Source organism: Adelges cooleyi, unplaced genomic scaffold (assembly GCF_023614345.1).
Source record: "Adelges cooleyi isolate 19-005CV unplaced genomic scaffold, UGA_ACOO_1.1 ACOO_flye_CR_arks_rails_tigmint_CR_PRNA_651, whole genome shotgun sequence".
Classification (NCBI taxonomy): domain Eukaryota; kingdom Metazoa; phylum Arthropoda; class Insecta; order Hemiptera; family Adelgidae; genus Adelges; species Adelges cooleyi.
In genome coordinates this window covers 9,860,846-9,885,693 of record NW_026096352.1, presented here as the reverse complement: position 1 = coordinate 9,885,693, position 24,848 = coordinate 9,860,846, and the positions used below count along the sequence as shown (strand labels likewise).

The following is a 24,848-nucleotide window of genomic DNA, read 5'->3' as shown; positions in this document are numbered from 1 at the left end:
ATTGTATTATTTGCTTATAGGTTTTTTTTTTTGTAATAATTGTTAAGTTATATTTAATTTTTTATTAAACTACAGCTTCTTACAAATATTTGTAGTGGTTTTTTATTGGACTGTCATAATTAAAAACGTGTACTGCCATAAAAGTAAAATCCTATTTTGATTACTTGCCCCAAAATAACTAATATTAAATTCCAAAATTTCACAACAAAGCCCATCGGGGATAAATAATTTTCAACGGATTTTAAGATGAAACAAGGAACTAATAAAAAGTGTCATTATTAGTTAAGTTGTTTATTTATGAACTTATGAATGAGATCGTACAAGATTTTCGGTTGGTCACAAGCTACCAAATGCCCAGCGTTCCTGACCAACACTTCGGTGAGATTTCCTACTGATTTAATGTAACCAGCTAGCTTATTGTTGATGTAATATGGTTTCCTTATTGCTTTTTTGTAGTCGGCGTCGTAAGAACTTTTCATGCTCGAGTACAGGCTTACGGACATCGGATACGCCACGACTAGGTCCATCTGGCCGTTATAAACCAGAATCGGATACCGCGTTACCATTTGTTCCAGTAGGGTTTTGACCGAACTCATAAAGTCCGGTATCATTTTGTAGTAAACAACACCCAAACTGGTGTACTCAACGTCTCCAATGTGCAGTGCTCGACGGCTTTCTGCTGTTTGTAACATGTCAATGTAGCTGACGTCGTCCGCAGTGTTTGTCGAATTCCAGGGAAAAGTGTCACCGTTGATAATATTATATAGACTGGCGAATTGAGCTTGTTCGATAAACGTGCTCATTATTCCACTCCAAGCCTGAAATGATAATTTTCATTATTTAATAATAATTACATTATTTTTATGGTATTGCGTAAAAGATACGTATTTAAAACCATAACGGACATACTTTCACATAAACTTAGCAAAGCAATAGGAAAATAAGCAAGAAGTACAGTTGGGCCAGTGCTTATTGGGATCGAGGTCACGGATTTTCAGGAAGTATTATAAGTTATAATATGAAAGTGATAAAATCTCTTTTAAATAACCGCGTCGATGCGAATCAGTAAATGGTTGAAATACAAATACCGATAAAAGCATTGTAATGACAATAATGTGCTTAAAAATGTGTTTTTAGCATTAGGGTGGATACGACTAGGGTTGATCGTCTGTTTATAATAATGTTTTGCCCATACATATATCTCCGTCGATAATATAATGAGAACTTTTTTATTTTGGTTTTAACGTTTATTTTTAAAATTAAAAATTTTCCTTTAACTTTGTTCTAATACCATTTTTGACGGGTTATGCCCTATTGAGGGACAATAATTTGGCCTACGCTATTTTGTTAAACACTCGAGACTTAGTACCTAACGCATTTGGTAATATTATAATTCACAACTAAAATACATTTGCAATTTGCAGTGTTAACATTTAAAGAGACTTTTAATTACACATAAAATTGACCAATACACTGTTAGTTATTTTCACCTAGTGCGTCATTTTGGATAAAAAAATGCTTTACGAAAAATAACAAAGAATGACGCCTCTTAGAGTATTTGTTTTTTTTTAAGTAAGATGTTTCTTATAACGGTGTGTGTTGGATTTCATAAGCTCAATTTTTAAGCTCGATATTAAGACTTGAAATAATGGAGGGCGTGCTGCAAAAACGAGATAAATCCAAATTTTTAAGTTCCCGAAATAACATTTTAAAATTTGCAATTTTTAAATTGTGTGAACAATTTTTTTTTATAAATTCCCTAAATTGTTCTTACATATAAGGATAACATTTTCTTTTAAAAAAAGCTAGTATATATCGCACTTGTATTTTAACAGTGACACAAGTATAAAAAATTGTGTTTTTGAGTTATCACCATTTGAAGAATCTACCCGCTGTTTGCAGCAAATCTATAATTTTTTACAAGTGTTCTTAACCAATTGTTTTGTTTGCTTTTGACAATATTATCAAATATCAAATAGTGTAGTGTTTCTCGTTTCAACAAATAAATAAAATGTATCAAAATGCATTACCAGAATATGTTTTCTAAGAATTATTAAGTAAAACTTACATAAAACGCATCGACATAATGTTTTTCGTGAATTGCTTTTTTTCCTTGTGATTCCAATTTCATTATGTCATGCCGTGTGATGTTATCTACCAAGCCTACTTGGTAAAAGAAGTCGCCGTAGCAAAGCATTGTCTCAGGATCCAAAAATCCGTTGCCAATAACGATCCCACTTATTTTGACATCGGCCGAACGCTTATTGTTGTGCATCAGCGACGCCAGAGACAGAGCAAATTTTCCTAGATTCAATTTTAACATTGTAATGTCCAATCAAAGTCAATAAGTCATACACAAGTCATATTGTACATTTCATCTATTACTTACCTCCATACGACTCGGCCATTATGTAAAATGGACTGGGCCGTTGCTCCGGGAACATAATGTAAAATTGCATAAGAGCTTCGAAAAGTTGTTCTCCAGCTGATGAAAAGTTTGTCGCGTACCCATCATTGTGATCAGTAAAACTGAAACCTTTAGTTTACAAGAACACAACGATAAAAATCATACTTAACAGCGATTTAAAGCATTGAAGTATAATCTATTTAAAATAACAAAATTGAACATGCGAAAGATTCATTCGTATTGAAAAAATAAAGAAAACCATAGTAATTAAATATTAACAGGCATTGTAACAATGCTGTGTTACTTGTTTTTTTTTAATTTAATTTTTTTTAAAAAGGCTGATTACAAATGGTTAAAAATAATATATATCTATATATATTATTTAGCTAACTTAGAACTACCTACAATCCTTGAAAGTTGTTATTTTCATCCAGATCTCTATCAACTTTTAAAACTTAAATGATAATTTATGTATTTAATTCACTTTTTAGAAATAATTTTCTGACATTTTTTACAGGTCCATAACCAGTTTTGGAAAATTACTTTAAAATTTTTAAATTTAGAACGGTAGGTTGAGTGCGCTTGAGAAATGCTAACTTTGTAAAATAACATAGATAAAAATGTTTTCATAAAAAAAAAAACAGTACAAAATTGCAATTATTTTAAGAGATAGATATTCTTTTCTTTAATGAATCACCTCATATGTCATATTTTTATAATAAAAGAAAATATGTTAGGCAATGATTTTATTACTGGAAAAACATGAAATAAAATAAGCAAAAAACATATGAGGTATCCATAACCAGTAAAACTTAGAGTAAGTGCTTGGCTACGCAATGGGTGGAACGCTATTTTGTTTAATACAACTGAACTGTTTAAAGGAATAAACACATCCACCAGCGCGCTATACCATAAATGTGTAAAAAATTAGATAAGTGCAATTAAGTATTGATATTTTACTAACCGGTGCCCACTGGACTATCTATGAATAATAATGAGTTGTTACTATGCCAGGACATTGGGTTCTCGGTAATTGTGAAGTTTTCATCTTTGTAAGAACAAATAAAAGGTCCAATTTCTTTGAACACGCCAAACATAGAGCTGGCGCCAGGTCCACCTTGTAACCATAATATCAACGGTGCTTCTTTATCGTGATAGAGACACTAAAATTGAATACAAATTAACGTCAGTTAATAATTAATATTAACAAACAAGTGAAAAGTGTATGTGTAAGTAATTGTTGAGTTAGAAAAGTGTGAACTGTGAAAATAACCAAAACTTCTCGTTTCTAAATTTGGTCGATCGGATTGGATTTTTCCATGAGATACATAAATGGAAGAAATGAAATAAGTAGGTCTACCTACTGTGTTTACTCATTCAGTTAAAGAAATCTGAAGCCTTCAAGACGATAACAATTGTTGAATCTCTTTAAGGCATCTTTGAGGAATAAGTAGTTCCTTCATAAAAATCATTAAGTATATCAATAGGATTTCCGGTGGATTAGTGTCGATTTAACAACAATTATTAGAAATTATTCTGGTATGTGATTCTTAAATTATGCAAAGGCCTATATAACAATGATACTTTGGTTAATTATTAAAATTGAACTTCTTACTAGAAATCAATCATAAAACATAAATAGAAAATAATTTGTTTCATAGTGTTGGTCAATATATTTTACTAACGTACTCATAATATGCACTTCAATAGTTATTTGACTCATGAGCTAATGTCACATCACTCATTGAACACAAGTCAATAAAAATAAAAAAACTAGTGTTGATTTACCTTATTATCTTAGACCTCAAGTTGGTTTTAGTTTTAACCTATTTAGAACAAAAAAAAATGGAAGTTCCCGTTGAGTTCTCATGATGGTCTTTTACGGTCCATCACGGCCTATGTCAAGATAATATGTCAAATATCCGTTACCTTCCCATGTTCATTCCATTTGTTCGGCGTTAATAAGGTAATGTCGTATAAACTTATTTGATTGTGTACTTTTATCAAAATGAGTTATGTTTCAATACCTCATTTTGACTGAATATCAAGATAAACATATTTAGACCTAATAACGTAGAATTCTTTTAGGTTGTTCTTGATATTGAATTGTGGGTTATTATGTAAATGAATAAAAAAATAACTTACCGGTGCCGGAAAAAACCAAAAGAACAGGTTGGAATTGTATTCTTTGCTGATGGTAAAGTACCCTGAATAGCTGATGACTGTTTGTGGTTGGAATACGTCCACCACACGGGCCAACTGTTTGGCTTTGAGTATCTGTCCGTTGCGCAGATACTGAGTGAGTAAAAGCGGTTCGCCGGCATGAGATTCGCTGGGCTTTGGGTCCCAAAGGGGATAAGCACTTCTCAAGTACAACGGTGTGGACTCGGATGACAGGCATGTGGCTCGCCACAGACAACAGCCGGCGCACACGAGTATACCCAACGCGGCGCGCATAATGCAGGACTGCGGTGTGCATACTTAAGGTTACCTAAGACAAACACCGTTTCATCGATATTATCGGTCACGCGGTGGGGGTTTGTCTGAAGTGGACACCTCTTATTAATTAATGGCCGGCTAATAGCAATACCTACGTAATTAGTGTTTATACAACAGTGACCGTTCCAACCGTCAATTTTCAACTAGGTAAATGTAATTTTTAAAGCTAAGAAAAGCTTTTATCGTTTTTCATTATTAATAGTGTACACGTAGTGAGGGTTATATTACAAATTAGGTACATGCAATATTTAAATGTTAATCTTTTTTTTTTAATTGAAAGTAAAAACATGAAATATCTTTTCTTTTTTGGGGCTTCCTGGTCAAAAATCGTGTTTGTCATTTGAAATTTATACTTTTTGAAAACTATTGAATTAAATCGATTTACAACTATGTATCATTTGACTGGCGTTCGTCAAATGGTGTTATTTTACAAGTGGGTATTATTATATTCACAATAGTATAGAATGCATTGACAAAACGCATCCGCAGGAAATCCAATAGAAACATATTAATTAATATTATGAAATATTTGTACTCGAACAGACATTACATAATACTCACACACACATACACACACACTATTGTTTAGATCAATTGTTGTCGCATAATAATAATTTAGGTTTCCTGCATATTTAAAATTCCTCCCGGCATATCATATATGTTATCATACCTATACATTTAATATGTATAAAACTCATGTCAGTAAAATCGAATTAAGCATACACGAAGCATAGGGGTAAAACATTTAATAAACCATTTTTACAAGCACAAACCTAACACAACAATATTATTTTTAACAAAATTATCAGTCGTCATAATACTATAATGATTCAATATAGTACCGTGAAAGTAAAATATTATAATATATTAAAGTGATTAACTGTGTAATACTGACTTTTTCGTCCGAGGGCAGGTATAAGGTACCTTATCGGAGAAATTAAATTTTTCCGAGCAATTATTTTTTTTTCATAGTTTTCATGATATCGCGCTAATATCAAAATATTGTAATTTGTAATGAGTTTAAACACTAGCTATATTAAACTATAAGTAAAGCTGCGGTATGCTGCACCGACTACGCCCTTAAGTATTACATTATAATTTTGAGTCACGTTTGCCATAAGTTCATGAGACTATCCTAACTGTCGACGAACTGCCGTTCATAAGCAATTAAAACACAAAATGTCAATATCAACCAATATTATCAACAAATACTTAAATTATTCGGAGTGGCGCCATTTAAAACTGTGGTCGGTTATTACGTGACTGAACTGATAATACTAACTACATACCAACTTAAAGTTATAGAATAAAACATGTAATCACTAGGCCTATTAATAACAAGCTTAGAATTCTACACATAAAAATGCGTACTAGTAAGTGCCTAGGAAATTTATATCCTAAAATGATTATTTTCTTAATTTTAAGCGACTAGTTTTATTTTTTACATTTACAATGACATTGTTAAAAAAATGACTGATTAAAAATAAATATTTAAATCGAAATTAAATTTTTACTGGAATCGATTAATGGAGAATTGAAAATGTAAAAATCATAATAGGAAAAAAAATGTATAAAACGTTCTTTTTACAATATCCTTCAATAATAATCACCATATGCTGGTATCCTACAATTACACCAAATGCCCATTGCTATTGTTCACTTCTTCCATTGCAAATAATAATTTATATTTCTTTGATGTACATTCAAACCTAAACCTCACCGATTGCCTAATCTCTTTATACGACATGTAGTACTCAACCGTTTTCTTGTTTTATTCCTTTAAAGTCGTATTCTTTAATTACCATGTACTCTATCTCTACTTGTAAAACAGAATACTTTTACAATTGTGGAGACCTTTAAGAGGACACTATACTCACATTTTTTAAGAGGTTTGTATAGTCAATATTTGTCAAATTCACAATTAAAAAATAGAACTTTAGCGTAGTTTTCTTAGTACATTAATAAAAATAATTTTATGGATTGTTTTTGTATTATTCAATTATAGCGACTATTTTCAACGTTTTCCCAATTTTTCTTCATTATTAAAGGTTAGCTAGAGTCCACCGTATTTTGTCAGTTGTGATCGTAGAATCTCAAAATTGACGGTCATCTTAATTGAATAGGATTTTTTTTAAGTAATTCAAAACTAGAAATAGCTAGACCAATTTTTTCAAATAGCAAGTTTGTACAACAGCTGAAATTCCCTAAAAGGACAAAATGTTTGAAAATTAACAATCCAAAATTAAGAAAATATTCCAAAAATAAATTGTTGATAAACAGGTGAAATAGTTCAATACACAATATAGTACTTTCGATGTACAGTGAAACTCCAAAAAAATATCATTAACTTTTACCCAAGAAGCGGTAGAACCACTTCCTTTATTTTGCTTTTTTAACTGTAGGTAAAATGTCTTTTGAATAAAATTATTTCGTGTTTTCAATATTATGTAAATATTATATTGAAACATTTATTCTGAATTATTATTTGTTTATTTAATCGAAAATGTATTCCGAATGCAAAATAAAAGTATTCTTTACAAATCTGATGTTAAGATAGATATTTTTAAGTTTTGAACCGATGTTTATAAAATATAAGTGTCAAGTGTTATTCTCAGTAATAAGGTATGCTTTGTCGTTAATTTAGTTTAAGGTGATCAGAAGACAATTATTATTTTAATATAAGGTCGAAATCATATTTTGGAAAATGGGTGGACATCGACATCGTTTTATGATGTATCTATAAACAGGGAAATTTTTAAAAAATTGTTCTTTAACCATCTGCCGTCAAGTTAATCTAATCATTTCGATTCTGTCATACTCAAGCTGCTGGTTGTGATTTTCTCATAAAACGTTCAATAGACGTACGTTATGTTAACTGCCGGAGAAATATAATAAGAAAGCTTCAGATTGTTATAACATATTTTTAATAGGTAAAAAATTCATTGGGCGTATATGTGCATGACTCACTGTATTTTCGAAGTCACTCACGGCCGGATCGGAACCGGACAAAACGTCTTACATTTTATAATATTATATTATATTGATGTGACTAATACCGACAACGATGCCAATGGTTATTATGATATTATGACCGGTGTTAGTGTTAATCGTTATATTATATTGAATAAGAAAACACACACAATCGAATAGGGGATTTCAGTCACGTGCCAACAAAGACAACGAAATTTCCTATTAAAAAGTGCGCGTGCCCGTCGCACATTTAATATTCATATATAATCGTGTCTGCGTGTATAACGAAAAAAAAAAATTAGTTTGTCAGGAAATCGTAATGGGCCGGTCATTGCACTTCCCGAACGGCTGTACCGGGCCCGCCTACATTAACGTGCTGTAATTAAAAATGATAATATACTAATTTTAATTGCCAAAAGCATTATTTTAAAATCGCAAGTCTGCGGGCAAGACTATATTTGTATTTCTTGAAGAACACAGATCGATGCTCGAGCTACTACTACGCGCCACGGTGTCGAGCCATCTCAATACGTCTTAAAGTAATGTTGTTATAATCCATGGTACCTATGTAGGCTGTATCTTATCTTCTTATAAGTTTTTCAACCATCAACATTGATTTGCTATATCTTCGCGAAAAACAGTCGGATATAGTCGACATTTTTATAAAACATGTCTCTATCATGTCTCTATCTGCACATGACCTGAAACCCAAATTTCGATTACCCCTCGCCTCCTGGGATTTTTTTTAAACCTACACTGCCACACCTCGAGACCCAGGAAGCAAAGGTAAAACGCAAATTATTACACGGGTTCATCATTAACGGCAAATCAAGAACGTGTTAGGTTACACGAGAATCAAAGGGAACAAAAACACATTTATCGAGGATTAACACATGTTGTTGATTGTTCACGTTTAAGAAAAAAATACTTCCGGGCTTATGTCATTTGCTGGTGAGTACAAATGCGGATCTTATTAAACGAATGGTCTTAACGGATGAACAATATTTATAAATCGACTATTGACAAAGGTATTTTTTTTAAAAACTGCACGCATTTTCGAATTCGTTTTTGTTGTTATTGGCTCCATACAAACACAACGTACTGACGGAGTTGATTTTGTAACAATTTTTTCCTGGTTACCGTTAAAGCACAATCATACTGTTTTCAAGTTTTAATAGTCTTTCGTACTTTGATAACATTTCAAACGTCCAAGTACAACTTCGTAAAGTGCAACTTGGCAATTATGGTTTTTTGGACATACGCGGCGTTAACGGCAATGTCGGTGTTACGCTTGGCTACCGGTGATATATTCCCGTGGAAAGAATTGGACAATATCTTTAATAACGTCATGGACTCGATTGAAATGGAACCTCCGAATTCGCCGCCTATAATACACTATAGTGAGCTGAAGCCAGACGCGATTGTTGATAGAATGGTGGACGGCAACACTTCCATTCCTCCCCAGACAGCGGAACTCTCTACCGTCATAGTTAACCATCCAAGTTTACCCAAGAACCTGAGCGAGGACTTTTGGCTTTTGGTTAATGACACCGATTTAGAACAGCCCACCGCCAACCTAACAGCGACGACCGCTGGTCAACCACACGTTGGCATACACTCATTAAAAGGATACAATATCCTCAGAGTCGCTTTTTACCTGTCAGGCTTCACATTGTTCGTATTTTTACTTGTAACGATGGTTATATTAGTCCGTTTACGTACGGTAATGAATACCGTAAAAATTTGGAAGCAAAATTCTTTGCTTCCAGATGAACTCGAGCATTTGGTATGAGTACGCATTTGCAGCATCCGTGTTTATTGTATTGGGTATAATTGTAATATCTTTGTTGAACTAATAAACCTATGTTGATTTTCAATCGCTTATCAATAATTTTGCTTGTAAATGCTCCGTCAATTGGTTATTGAACGCAAATCGATTTATAGTGTTTACTATAATCTACTTGAAAATGTGGTTTAATCTATATACGTTTTCAATTATATTAATGACCCACCCACCCCGCCTCGTTTGTAATTTCATATTGTCAGAAAATCTTAGCAATAGTATGCAAAGAAGAACAACATTCACCAAAAATATCAAAATAGTCGATCAAGCTTTCTCGTATACATTGACAAAAAAACCTTACAGTATCTAAGCATCACAGACACTAAAGTTTGCTTGCGAGTAACTCACATATTTTGAGAGCTGAGCTAATAGACCCTCAAAATTTCTTCAAAATTCTGTTGGTAAAATTAATTTACGTTCTTAAACTTGCTAACCAAGACATGGCCTCATACAAAAAGTCAATATTTATTTTCTGTATTTTTGGTAGACTTAAATAACTTGTACATTTATTTTTTTTAAACCGTTTATTAAACCAAAAGGAACAATAATTAAAAATTACAATTTCATAAGGGACATGGTGTGGCGCAGTCCACACCTCAGCTGCCGCGTGGCACCTGAAGAGCTGTGTCCGTTGCTGCTTAATCCCACATAAGTGACCACTCGGGATTTTTAGCGGCGACCTATGTCATGTACCTACCACATGTTTTCCACATACACAGACCAACACAATTTTTCAACAGCCAACAGCTAATGGCCTAAGTTGTCAAAGCTTGTATATAAAAAAAAAAATCTCTACATAATTAGTTCATTTTGCTTATACTTAAGTTTACAGACAAATGTTATTATTCAGTGACATCTAATTGGTTCAGTGACAGTTTGATGTTTTTAATGGCCAATCGTCTCTGGTCCATATCGTTTTTCAGGCTTTCTATTTTCTGGGTCCACGATTGTTTTTCACTTTCGTTGACCGTATCACTGTTACAGCCGCCGTGCTGCTGATTGGTTTGGTTTTTCTGGTGTTGTTACTGCCTACCTCTTCTCCTTCTAATCATCCGCCTTTTTGGCAACTACGGTTTTTGTTGACTAGGTAATCTTCTTCGTTAATTGGCGGTTTAATGTGAAAAAACAATTTTTTTTATAAAAATAAACGTTTTAACGACACCCGAAATTTTTTATTTATCACACCTAAGACGTTAACTTACAATTTGTTGAAGATAATGTTTTCTGTCTCGTAAATACTGTCAGCGTTCGTCGAGTAATTATTGTTGAATTGTTTGTTATGTTTATGTGTCATATTATTTAATGTAAATTGTGTTGTTTGACTAAATCAAGTACCTATAAACTATTAAAATAAATAAGACTAATTGAACGTAATAAATGATTGTACTTAAATTGTTAAATTGATGGTCATGTCCAAATAATTATATTCATTTTACTAATTTTTAAACAAAAGAAAGAATTTGCCGGTAACTAACAAATAACTAACCAATTATTAGTTGATTGATTAACTATTTGGATTTTTTTTAGTTTTAATAACTGTTTCTTTATTAAATAATAAAGGTACGTACGAAATACATAATTCAAACAAAAAGTTGCATACGTTTTCATGTATATTTTAAGCATTTTAAGTAAATATAAATCTGGACTTTATTCTAGAAAACCTGAGCAACACTTATGGTTATAAATAAATATAAAATAAAATATTTAAATATTTAAAAAGATCCTATTGTAATACAAAATTTACAAATAATGTACGAAGTCTGAAATATTTCACCATAATATTGTGAAATATTGGTTTTTTATTAACTATTTCACTATTTGGCCCTACTGCCTTACAAATTTAAGCTCTCCTTAAATTTAGGATATAACTAAATAGCAGTATTATATTTTTGAATACGCAATCACCATCGCATATAAAAGTAATTCATCTTTTACGTTCAAATAAATGTAATATATGTACACTGTGTTATTTTTTTTTTTAGTATTAAAATGTATTATGAGTAAACTCAGTGCCGAAATTCATAAAGTGTTTAGAAATGTCTTCTTCTTATTCTTTGTCATGTTTCTCTTCTATCGAAGGTTGGAATTACCATGACTATAGAGTGTTTGTTCTTGACAGCATTGAATAGTCCCTTGCTGTTGTATTGGAACCACTCTTATATTTTGCTGCCAGCTTGTTTTAGATCTTCCCCTGCTCCTCTTCCCGCAAGTTTTTCCTTGTATTATAAGATGTAAGAGCTGATATTTCTCGCCCCTTGGCATATATTCATACTACTGCAGCTTCCTAGATTTTATACTAATCATCACCTCTGGTTCTTTGTCTATTCTTCTTAAAACTTCTACGTTTGTAACTTTGTCAATCTAAGATTTGTTGAAAATCCTACGAAAACACCACATTTCAATAGCTTGGTTTTTAGAACATCTGCTGCATTCTAGTGCATTCTTCAGTGTCCAAGCTTCCATTCCTTAAAACAAGGTAAAAACACGTAGCACATTCTAGTCCTTAAAGACTTGAGCATGTATCTACTTGTACAACTGTTTCAAATTTCAATTGTCTACGTCAAATAGTCTCTGTGCAATTTAAACTGTATTATATATTTTGTCATATTTGCTATAATTGTTCGACTACAATAGTTATAAAGATGTCGGTATTATCTTTAGAGTAAAACTATTTGATAGTTTATCAGTTAAAACGTTTGTCTTAAACAATTTAATACTATTGTTTTTATCGATATTACACAAAACTCAAGTTTCGTGTACACCTAAATTATATAAGATATCTTAATTGGACAAAATTTAATTAACATTATGGACACAAACCAGACATACCTTTGAAGTTGTATTTGACAAATTATATATTTTTTTTAAACAAATAAAACAAAAATTTTATACAGGGTGAACAACTTATCGAAAACCACTTAATATATCACTGGATTTGATTAATAATTTTATTTTTTTTTCCATAATGTTTTAATACAATGTCATTTCAATTTTTCACAATTTTTTTTGTTTTTATCCCCCTTCTAACTTAGGTTTTTTGATAGCAACTTTTGAAACTTAAATGGAAAGGCATAAATGTCATTGATTTTTTTAAATTGAGAAAAATGTACTAAATATGTTGACTGATCAATACGAAAGTTATTGAAGTTGCAAGTTCAGGACAGAAGGAAAGGTGTAGTGTAGTTTTATTTTATTTGCGCACACTTCCTCTCCCATCCTAACTTTTAATCTCTTATAACTTTAAAAATAGTTGTCCAAAACTGGTCGACCAGTTAAAATTTTAAGTACATTATTCTTAATTTAAAAAGTTAGTAAAATATATGAGTTACCACTCAAGTTTTAAAAATTGCTATCGAAAAAAACTAAGCTGGGAGAACAGTAAAAACAAAAACAATTATTGTTGAAAAACTGAGATCACATTATATAAAAATATTATAAATATAAAAAAAATTCTTATATTATAAGAATACCTTATACCTTATGAGATATTGAGTGAGATATTGATTTACGATAAAATTATCATTCTGTATTATAAATAATTTTCAAATTGTATGAATATAAAAATGCATACGAACATTTTGGAAATATGTATTTTATAATAGTACAACAAATATATCTTTAATTGATTTGTTATTAAACTAAACATAATTAAAATATTTAAATAGGTAAGCGACATTTTATAAGAAAACTAAACTTAATGTAGGTAGTATATTATAATATTATATAGTTTAATATTTAAATCACAGTCGAATTTAGTTTATGCCGTTTACCTGTTAGTTATATGTACATAATAATATCAGTTTGGTGATTTTTCGAATTTTTTTTTTAAAAATGAATATTTATATCTAGTAAAATACTAATTAACAGTTGCAATTATTTTAACATCGTTTCGGTATTTTGGTATACAAGAACATTTTTTATTATATATTATATTGAAACAATTTTTTTTTCAAACTATCCTAAACGGGCAGAATGTACGATCATTTCTTTATGTCTTGTCCAAAAATATTTATTTCGTCAATAGCGGTTCGATATTTATTAAAGTGGCTACTTTGCCAGTCTTCTGTATAGCAGTCAATACTTCCTCCGCAGACATTGGCGATGAGCACGTGACGCGGACCAATTTTTTGTCGAATGACACTTCATAATTTTCAACGCCGTTACCTAAAGAAGGTCAAACATATTATGATCAAAATTTAATTAAACGATAATTTTACAATCTAGTTAATTCAACTATAAATCGACCATCAGAATTGTACTGTATTGTAATTAATTATTTGTATACGTTTTTGTTCACTATCAATAGGTTTGCATTTTTTAAGTGATTTAATCAAATTCTAATACAATATTACATACAAATCAGTATGTAGTATCAAGTGAGTATTTTGTCAATCAAGAGACTGCTTCTTGGTGTTCGCTCGCACCAGACCGAGATTTAACTCAGCCTCGGGTAACACTCAAGTGTGTTTCTTAAATCGAAATAATCATAAACACATAAAACCATTAAATTAGTCGTAAGTTTCTTTGTAGGTATCATTTATTTATAATATAATTATATCATGCCGCATAAAGAATGTACATAAAGAGTAATTTAATATATTATATACTATAGTGATGTCATCATAGAGTAAAAGGTTTATAGTTTTGAATGCGTTAAAACTTTCGTGGATGGATATATCAATTGAGTAAGTTTCGGATATATCCACGTCGGCATAAAACATGTGACGTGGATGTATCTGAAACTTACTCAGTTGAGGGTTTATAGTTGTTCAAAATTTAAATAAATTGCCAAAATATTTTCCCAAATTTCCAAATTAAATGTAAACAGATCTATGCATAATATTACATCAGGGACCTATAATAATATAATACCTTCTACTCTTACACGGATTTCCATTAAAACAGAATAATTTGATTTTACTGTGTGTGATCAAACACCCGCTGATTAACCCGGGACTTTGACATTTGTGTTCCTAGAAACATATAATACTACAGCTGTTGTCATTCAAAAGTCCCACGAGGATTTTCAATGCAATGAGGATTAACTCGTGCGTTATAGCCTAGTATACACATTTTTTTAGCGTGTAGGATCTAAAACCCAGGAAGTTTGATTTTATATTTCACATTGGTGAATATTTAAAAACAAATATAATACACATAAATACGATAAAACAATATCATTGTGAATAATACATCGGCACACAATACACAAACATATTATTTGACTATATTATGTATACTGTGGGAAAATATTGTTATTTTTCAAATATTTTCCTTGAATGCAATTTTTATTACTCTAAAAAACCATTACAGCTCTGAACTATAAGCTATATATTTTACTTTAACGTGCCTAAAAACTTCGAAATCGTGGAAACCCGAGATCCAAAAATACCCATTTACCAGTTTTTAATAAAATTATGTACATATAAATATTAATATTTATCTGTACATAACAATAACACTTAGCTTACATATCTTCCTCAAGTTGTTTTATTAGTTATTACTTATTACATTTTGTAAAGTATTACGCAATAGCTATACTTCTTTATTACCTTATAATATAATTTACCTTTTAATGGTTCCAAAGCTCGTTCTATACCTTTTGAGCAACCATCGCAGCTCATGTTCACATCAAATATATAAGTCTGGAAAACAAAACACAAACTAGAGACTTTATTGTGATACATTTTAGAATTAAATGTTTAATTTTGCTATGTTATTGTAATATATATTATAGCACAAAAGTTGTTGGTTTTTTTCAATAAAAAACGCGATATAATTTTTCCCATTTGTTAAAATTATTCTACCTGATCTTAAATATTTTAGCTTCGATGCGGAGCTGAGAAAGTATTGTATTTACAATGATGTGTTTTATTTTGTTTTTTATTTTTGTGTCTGTAAACATGATATCTTCTAAGCCACTGAACAGATTTCTTCGTATAGCAACTGTATAGATCAGAAATCGTACCTCTAAGTTACTTTATTGGGGCAAAAATTAAAAAAAATTTACTCCATCCCTTTTCAAAATCGAGAAAAACACCCAAGAATTATACATTTGGTTCGAACCTACCATGCACAGATTCACATCGAAGCATTTTTTAAAAGTGATTTTATCACATTTATTTATATTAATTCCTGCGACCTCTCCGTTCCCACAATGCCCCGACCCCACTGTACCAGCTTTTTTTATTCAATATCTATAAATGTATGAAGAATACAAATGTCCAAATATCAGCCTAAAGGTTCAAGCATCATAATGCAATATGATAACATATTGAATACCATTTATTATTGTCGATGATCTTGTATAAAATAAAAAACTTAATGTAGTTCTTCTAGTTCTTCATAGTCAGTCTTTTGCACTAACAATAGACCAACATGGACGCTTGTGCGCCGTGAATAAAAAAAAAAATAAAATGTAACATATAGTATTCGAGTCCAAGGTTATTGGCAAACGATAATGTGTCTCGTGTCCTATTCAATTATATTATACGCGTGGTGAATTATTCTTTAAAATACATACTTTGGGCATAATTCTTTGATATTCGTTTGTGTGTTATGAGTGCTATTGCTATTAAATGTGCAATGAAAATCAAAACAGACCTTTTCTGCTACTTTATTTCACGAATTAGAAACTAGATTAATCTTGCACTGAAACTAAGTACAGTATTCTAACGACACGACTAAACATATTTGGACGTTCTCAATAATTGAAATATACCTTTCATTGTTACCAAAACTTATACGATAGAACTATTATGAAAAAATATAGTTTTTCGCTATAATCGCACAACAATAGCCGTTTTGTGACTTTTCAATAATAATAAAAAATATGTATAATATTCCGATAAAAACTCATTATTATTATTTTTTAAAATTATATCACGCATGGGCGTGAATTGATGTCAATTTGGGTTCTAAGTTTTTAGCAATAAAAATTGTCGCATTTAGGTTTTATCATTTAAGTTTTAACTATAGAAATATGCATCACTAGTTAAGGTTTAGTTTAACGTTTAATTAGCATTTTGGCTTTTTTGACATATTTGATAATTTTTAGCTTATTATATACCTAATATTTAACCTATAACTCGTTAACTAATTAATAATAATAATATTCCAAAGACTAGACTTGTCGTACATTGTTGTATCAATCGTAATCAATTATTCGGTTTAACGTCGACCAACGTTTAGTTTTCCGTAAAATAATTTTTTTTTTTCAAATCGATACCACAAAAAACACATACCTGAATATAGTTTTTCCTTTTATAAATGAAATAAATACAGCGTTAAAATTCTATATTCGTAGCGTCCGTAAGGCTCACTAAGGGTCGTGTTAATTTTGTAAACGAACATAAAATACAAAATATACACACAAGTTGCCTTCGTTTCAGTCGTATTGCACACAAACACCAATGCATGTTTGAACTGTTCGTGGACCAAAGAGAAAACCGACGACCATAATATAGACGATAAAAAAATTATTATTACTTATCTACTATGTATAATATGAATACAATTACCTGCGGTTGTAGTAGGGACATGGTAGGTGTTCGGAATGCGTGTAAACCGAAAGCGGTACAAGTGCGATGACGGGTCGTGAAACGATCGGCGACGGCGGACACTGGACTGCACAGGAGTCGACTCTATATGGGATTCGTGTTGGTCCACGGAAGAAGAGGAGGAGGAGGAGTTGTAGAAGTCGAAGAAAAGAAAAAGAAAAAAACAAGGCGAAATCCGTATTACCGAAACGTACCCGATTCGATGGCCGTTTTGTTTGGGTATTTATTATTATTATTATTTTTGTCGTTATTATACGTCTTACACCGCGGTGTCTATACGCTATAATCACGGTATATCATGGTCGCGTTGCGCCTGTCATAATAATACACGGCCGTTACTGAAATGAAAAAAAACAAAATCAGCCCGCGCGTTCTCTCCTAGTTGACAACGGAACCGTGTTTCCATTTCCACCCGAGGAATTCCAATAAGCGGAGACCGTATAAAAGGTGTGTGTAGGTACATGAAATAAAGAAACGCACGGTTTTCCTCGCCGCCTGCAATGCCCACTTCGGGCACTTCGGTCAACCGAAACCTGTACCGCCGCCGTCGTCCGTCCAAGATTTTCACCTGATTCCGGCGGCGGCGGCGGCGGCGGAGGTAGAGGTGAACGAACCAAACAGTCACTTTTCACCGCCGACTGCCGGGAGACCAAAACACATAATATTTACACGCCCATATCTTCGGTAACCCGCAGTACACTATGAACGCATACAGGGTGTACCCCGTCGCTATTTTTAGGTAAATAAACGAAAAAAATAACGTTCGAATACAGCTGTTTCTTTTAAATACCGTCAGCTTGGTTAGCATAAAGAACGCATTTCCGAAATACTAAATTTCACACTTAAAGGAAAAAACGTTTAATTGTTTATATTTATTTCAATAACAATTACTTACTGTTTTGCACACATTCCAGCCGACCCATCATATTTTTTCCTTTTAAATGACGTAATATGCGTCGAATATTTATTTTTTCGGAAATACGTCTTTTGCTAAATAGGCTGACGGTGTACATCAATATGTTCAATACCAGCTCGAAAATCGTATTTTCATACCTAATACGGAATAAGTTAAATTTACACGTCACCACTCGCGTTTCTTACATAATATACTATATAAACTATACATGTTATAAGAGTACTAGAAAACCCGGACAGTCACTTTTATTATAATCTGAGAAAAACACGTTTAAATTATGCTAAAAAAATACTTAAAATGTTCGATTTTTATTTTTAAGTTACTGTATAAAGATTTATTAAAATGTATACACAGCTGCATATTTCAAAAAAATTTCGAAACGAATGATAAAATGATTTACTTATGGAACGACAGTTGAAATAAAAAATGATGTTATTATTTTTAAGTATCGGACTGCGTTAATGAGACACCAATCAAAGTGTCAAAACCACTGGAGTCTGTCAGTGAGAAAATCGTATTCAAACTAGAGAACAGTTACAATACTGAAAGAACGATATTTTCAACGACAGTTACGATATTAATATTATATTAATCCAATTGGTCATATTCAATAATGAAATAAATCCCATTAAGCAACATTAATGTAACAGTTGCCTTTGCAAACAAACCTAAAAAACAAATTGATGTTCGATGTTGCCAAGTTTATTAAATATTTTTCTTTTATTCAAAAATTATTATTATTATTTTATGAAACGAGTACTGACTTACAGTAGTAATTAATTCTTTTCCTCGAGATAATTTTATTAAGTACGAAACGCAGCTCGAAAGTCAATATTATAACTAAGGTCCGAGGGTGAACATTTATGACTATTTAATTAAAAACTAAAATACTCCAATAGCGAGTAATTTTTTCGTTTTTTTTAATTATTCGATAAATAATATTTACACTAGACGATGACAAATCTGAATGCTGTTAATTACCTACAAAAATAGAAATCTCTTAAAAAAGAAAGTTCTCTTAAAAAAAAATCTAATTTTATTATCATTTACTTATGCTGCAATACACTCTCGAGTTGAAAAATAACATCCAATTGTTCGATCGACCATCGCCTGTTTTCAATTTTAAAATGGTATTATTATTAAGTTATTTTAAATGTATTTGAACGTATCTACTTACATCATGTGTTAAAATAAAATCTGTCTAAAGGATTTTTATTTTTTTATGATCACGTTAACTTCTGGAACATATTTTCAACTTCCTTAGTCAAATTGACTTATGTAACTGAATTAAGTAAAAAAAAAAAAATCATTATTTTAATTGAATTAAAATAAAAACCGTTTATTTTACTCTCAGATACTTATATTATATTTACTCCTTACAAAATATTTCGTTCATAAACATCGATACTAACATCAGTGTAAAAAATATTGCATACAAGAAGCTCCTTAAAAAAATGGATGCCACATTTAAGCAAAATATTTCGGTAACTTTAAATAATTGATGGCATTTAAAAGTGAATCTTAATTTTGTTTAATATATATATAAACATTATTTCAATAAATAATTACCTAATCGTACCTATCATCACTACATAACAACTAAGATTAAATTTTACTTTTCGAACTTAATAATTTAGTATCAGTTAATAAATGTATGACTTATGTTATTACTTATTGTTAGGAAAATATAATATACTTAGTGTAACGTATATTTTACACAGTTTTTCATAATTATTGGATAACTATACGTATATATTTATAATCAAAATATACAAAGCGTAGAAATTTAATAATTATACAAATATTTTATTAACATTTTATGTTACAACATTTTTAATACACTAATATATAATTAAAAATAATTTTAAAAAAAAATACAAAAAATAAATTATAATAAATAATAAATTATTGATTTGATTTAAAGAAATACATACCACGTCATATTATGTATTTATTTAATTGTAGAATACATGTTTATAATGTTTAATTTTCTTTAATATTGGGTACTTTTATTTCAAGAAAGTTAAAAATCGACCACTACCAGTTCCACTAGCACTAAACCCAAAGCCACCTCCGAACCCACTTCCACCATGGACTCCACCATGACCCTGACTAGAACTGGAACCAAAACCGCTACCTGAACCAGCACCGAATCCACTTCCTGAACCGAATCCTGCTCCTTGTCCACTTCCGAACCCACTACCTTGTCCAGATCCAAAACCTGATGGCCGTCCATTGCTGCCTGCAAATCCTCCTCCGAAACCTCCATTACCGTTAGAAAATCCCCCTTGTATACTAGAACTCGAATGTGCACTATTGCTTCCCCCAAAACCTCCACCACCACCATTACCAAAACCACCGCCGTTTCCACCCCCAAAACCTCCTCCGCTGCCGCTTCCAAAACCTCCTCCGTTACCAGTCCCAAAACCACTACCTTGTCCGGCCCCAAAGCCTGAAGCTTCTCCATTGCTTCCTCCCATGCCTTCTCCATTACCATTTCCAAAACCACCACCGTTTCCTCCTCCACTACCGGTACCAAATTCTCCATGTGTACTTGAACTTGACGGTCCACCATGGCTGCTTCCAAAACCTCCTCCGTTACCGCTTCCAAAACCACCACCATTGCCCCCTCCAAAACCACTGCCATGTCCTGTTCCAAAGCCCGAAGTTTGTCCACTACCACCTCCAAAACCTCCTCCGCTACCGGTCCCAAACCCACTACCATGTCCGGCTCCAAAACCTGAAGATTCTCCATGGCCTCCTCCTAAGCCTTCTTCACTACTACTTCCGAAACCTCCTGCGCTGCCACTTCCTAAACCACTGCCTTGACCGGCTCCAAAACCACTGCCTTGTCCGGCTCCAAAACCGCTTCCTTGTCCGGCTCCCAAACCTGATGCTTCTCCGTTGCTTCCTCCCAAGCCTTCTCCGGTACCACTTCCAAAATTACCGCCGTTTCCTCCTACACTACCGGTACCAAATCCTCCATGTATACCAAAGCTTGAAGGCCCACTAGGACCACCTCCTAAACCTCCTCCGTTACCGCTTCCGAAACCAGCTCCGTTGCCACCGCCAAAACCACTGCCATGTCCCCCACCAAAGCCTGAAGCTTCTCCACCACCCCCACCTAAGCCAGCTCCGTTTCCACCCCCAAATCCATTTCCAAACCCGGTCCCAGAAGATCCACCGTTACTACCTCCGAATCCGTTTCCAAAATCCGGTCCATGTTCTTGTCCGCCATTGCCATAATTTCCAATTTCTTCTTCGTCGATTTCACCGCCCAGTCCAGAACCAAATCCGCCGCCACTAGATCCGGATCCACTGCCGAACCCGGAACCAAAACCACCGCCAACGGCACCAGATCCACCTCCAGTACTTCCGAATCCTACACCGGATCCGAATCCATTACCACTAGAACCGCCTGACGTGAACCCTGACGATTCTGCTGAACTGCCACTGGAGGCACTTCCCAAACCTTGCCCCTGCCCGAATCCTCCAGCTAAACCACCTCCGTGAGATGTACCCGAATGTTGGCCAAGCCCGGTAGTCGAACCGGATGCAGGATGTCGATGGTTAGACTGATAAGTGCCCATCAACGAGAAATCTTTTTCTGGGACATCACTTTCAATAGTTTCCTCGTCTGTTGGTATCAACCCCAAATGTTCGAGCAGCCCAAATCCAACAATATGATGGCTTAGAAGACCTGTCAAAATTATTACCTAAAACGAAAAACAATGTCTATAATATATTTGATTTATCAGAAAAATCACTCATGCGCATTATTTGAAAAACATCGACCATCCTTTTAAGTTTCAATTAACTAGTACACTAAAATATTTTAGAGTATTCAAGTAGTCGAGAAAATGTATATTAGAATTCAAGTCAATGTTATAGTTCACTATAAAACACAGCAATGGCAAAATAATTTAGTAGCTGCTTAAAAATTAGAAAGACATTAAATATTTTATGTTAAAAAAATAATATCAATTAGTGTAAGACTTTTTTTAGATCATCATAGGTTTTGGTTTAACTACCTATAAAATCAAACAATGGATTTGAAGTTCAATATTAAATTGATTTTAAAAATATCTAACAACGATAAACGCCAAATAGACAAAAATTACTGGGAGATATCAAAATGAAATGTGTAAAATTAAATTGGTATAATTTTATATTGTATCCACCTTTATTACATTATAAATGTATACTAAAATGTATTTTAATTTATCTGTAGATAGTATACAAAGAAAACTTATTCGCTCAATGTATGAATAATTTATAAAGCCAACAGAATATCGAAAAAATTCCCTGAAATAAAGCATGGATGTACCCTTCTTAAAAGTTCAGCATAGAGTGAATCGAACTAACTTGTCTATACCACCTTCAAGCTTTGCTGAATAAAACATAGCGGAAAATACAAAGTCTCAAGTTTGTTTTTACATAATAAACACAAAAGTTGGATATTAAAAGGTAATAAAAAAAGTTGTTTGTTTAAAAAGTTTATTATATATAAAATGTTGTTTTCTCGGAATTTCTATTAGAGTATAATATAATTTTGTCGGCTTTTAATTTTTATCGATATCCTTAAGAACGGTTGAAAAGAATTTAAATAAAACAAAATCATGTCGCATAATAGTAAACCTATTTCAAATTTAATTACTTATATTATTAGTATTAAACGTAATGTTTTCAATAATGTTATAATATAGGATTATACATTGTACTATAATAATTTAAAAAATGAAATATCGTTATAACAGTCAGTAAAAAAGGTGTATTTATAAAAAAAAATTAAAACTAACGTCATGTTTGAGTATCAAAAATATTCAACAGACAACCCGCACTTATAATTTTACATTGCTAACAGTCCAAAGTTATGATTAATTAAATTACAACAGTATTAATAACGAACAGTTGTGTGTTAGAGAAGTGAAATACCAAACACAGTTAAAATTGTATACAAAAATGTAATCAAATTTGAAATGCTTACCGTAAACGCGTGAAGAGCCATGATTGTTGATTGAATGTTATTGTTGAGCCCATCTACTGGATATTTATAGCGTGGTGTTATCGATTGCCAATAACGCAAAATGGGGGACAGGTGACTCCCTACTTACCAATGCAATAACACCCTGGTGGAGAACAAAAATATTCATTGTCACGATAAAGGTCTAACACAGTGAATGCCCAATGACCGTCAAAGCATAAGTAATTGTTACTGGAAACTACATACAGGTACAGCTTCCTGTTGCACACAACAATACATGCAAAATAATCACACCGAAATCGCCCTTTGGCCATAATTTATTAATATTTTGGTATTTATTGCAATATTGTTAAATCGAAATGTGTTCTTCAAAGTTATTATATTATTTTCGTGACCTTAGAAATGCTTTTATTAATTCTATGGAAGTATTATTCTTTTGCGTTAAACTTGACCGCACAATAATAATAATAATAATAATGTATAGTCGATTCTACAAGTAAACTAAACTCATTGAACAGGGTAAAAAAAAAAAACTCGTTAATAACTTTATATTTTTGTAATCGAAAAAACAACCTAAAATTACCTAAACAGACGATACAGTTGGCACACTAATGTGTTGATAAGAGCAAAATACAAGTTAAAAAATGCTTTACTGAACAATTTTAAAATATTGTTACTTGTACAGCATTTTTTTACTCCAATCCAGCCATTTCCTGTTTGCATCTAACTACTAAAACTTGACAATGAAAACAAGAACTTCGCATTGCCTAGAGTAAAAAGAATCAGATTTACGCCTTCCATTGTTACACTTGCTAGACGACTTATTATTTACACTAATTTATTGATGATCTTGAAGCTATTGGTTGTGTATTATATTTGAACGGCTAACAATATAATATTCTTCAGTACACAAATTTTTTTAATTAATTATTGACGTTTTGCCGGTATCACGGTATACTTGACTACAATATGGATCCCCGTGTATTATCATCGGGACCCCATAATACAACTCATATTTCCTGAGGTTATAGGTCGAATTAAATGACCTTTCCGATTATATAGTTTTTACAAACACATTGTAATATTATATAATTTAACATTAACCACGACAAACCACTCAAATTAATTACGGACATCTTCTGAAATATTATTTTTTGAAAAGTATAACAGCTACAGATTTATTTTTTGTACGCATTCAATATAATTAGTAACGTTATTACATTTGCACTCGATTTTTACACCGAGAAGGAACAATGAATATTTTATACAAAAATTAAAAACTCATAATTTCCTGGATTAGTTTTTGGGGACCAAAAATAACTAAAATCTGGTGTGTACGATTCTTAATACTTTCTATGGCAAGAAGTATCCCTAATTGAAGACTCTAAGAGGCAAGATAAAATTGATAAAATCGTAGGATACGAGGCAGAAATTGAAATTATAAGCAACTGTAAGCTCTAGTATGGTATATTTAGATTACTACGTTTAGATCACTACTAACTATCGCCAAAAACAATGAATCATATTACTGACTACTTACACTAAACAAACTTTTTAAAGACCATAATAAAAGTAGCTATGGCTCTCAGCTACCGTCCCTCAAAGAGCTAATTATACAAAAACAACAACAAATTGCTGAAAAGATCTATTTTTTAAATATATATTTTTTT

General features: G+C 32.0%; 3 protein-coding genes across 3 annotated transcripts; all 3 read right to left on the bottom strand.

Moving 5' to 3' along the window:
• Positions 1 to 78: 78 nt before the first annotated feature.
• Positions 79 to 4,864, bottom strand: LOC126844807 (venom serine carboxypeptidase-like). Its single transcript, XM_050583225.1, has 5 exons — positions 4,553 to 4,864; positions 3,372 to 3,570; positions 2,390 to 2,536; positions 2,069 to 2,304; positions 79 to 818 (listed from the first exon to the last, which is right to left on the bottom strand). The coding sequence occupies exons 1-5, from the start codon at positions 4,862 to 4,864 to the stop codon at positions 279 to 281; spliced, it is 1,434 nt and encodes a 477-aa protein (XP_050439182.1). The 3' UTR covers positions 79 to 278.
• An 8,624-nt stretch (positions 4,865 to 13,488) lies between these two features.
• Positions 13,489 to 17,476, bottom strand: LOC126844680 (copper transport protein ATOX1-like). Its single transcript, XM_050583047.1, has 3 exons — positions 17,240 to 17,476; positions 15,289 to 15,364; positions 13,489 to 13,883 (listed from the first exon to the last, which is right to left on the bottom strand). The coding sequence occupies exons 1-3, from the start codon at positions 17,258 to 17,260 to the stop codon at positions 13,729 to 13,731; spliced, it is 252 nt and encodes an 83-aa protein (XP_050439004.1). The 5' UTR covers positions 17,261 to 17,476; the 3' UTR covers positions 13,489 to 13,728.
• A 2,631-nt stretch (positions 17,477 to 20,107) lies between these two features.
• On the bottom strand, positions 20,108 to 23,302 carry LOC126844257 (uncharacterized). Its single transcript, XM_050582302.1, has 2 exons — positions 23,182 to 23,302; positions 20,108 to 21,910 (listed from the first exon to the last, which is right to left on the bottom strand). Exons 1-2 carry the CDS (start codon positions 23,200 to 23,202, stop codon positions 20,204 to 20,206), a joined length of 1,728 nt encoding a protein of 575 aa, XP_050438259.1. The 5' UTR covers positions 23,203 to 23,302; the 3' UTR covers positions 20,108 to 20,203.
• Between the last annotated feature and the right edge of the window lie 1,546 nt (positions 23,303 to 24,848).

What these genes read in the sequence shown, in the direction of transcription:
- LOC126844807 (XM_050583225.1), bottom strand. Translation starts at nt 4,864, where the DNA reads ATGCGCGCCGCGTTGGGTATACTCGTGTGCGCCGGCTGTTGTCTGTGG. An exon ending in TTTGGTTTTTTCCGGCACCG is followed by an intron (nt 3,571 to 4,552) that starts GTAAGTTATTTT and finishes ATTCAATTTTAG; the next exon opens with TGTCTCTATCACGATAAAGA. An exon ending in AGATAGTCCAGTGGGCACCG is followed by an intron (nt 2,537 to 3,371) that starts GTTAGTAAAATA and finishes TGTAAACTAAAG; the next exon opens with GTTTCAGTTTTACTGATCAC.
- LOC126844680 (XM_050583047.1), bottom strand. Translation starts at nt 17,260, where the DNA reads ATGTCCCTACTACAACCGCAG. An exon ending in TGTCCCTACTACAACCGCAG is followed by an intron (nt 15,365 to 17,239) that starts GTAATTGTATTC and finishes TTTGTTTTCCAG; the next exon opens with ACTTATATATTTGATGTGAA. An exon ending in AGCTTTGGAACCATTAAAAG is followed by an intron (nt 13,884 to 15,288) that starts GTAAATTATATT and finishes GACCTTCTTTAG; the next exon opens with GTAACGGCGTTGAAAATTAT.
- LOC126844257 (XM_050582302.1), bottom strand. Translation starts at nt 23,202, where the DNA reads ATGGCTCTTCACGCGTTTACG. An exon ending in TGGCTCTTCACGCGTTTACG is followed by an intron (nt 21,911 to 23,181) that starts GTAAGCATTTCA and finishes TTTTCGTTTTAG; the next exon opens with GTAATAATTTTGACAGGTCT.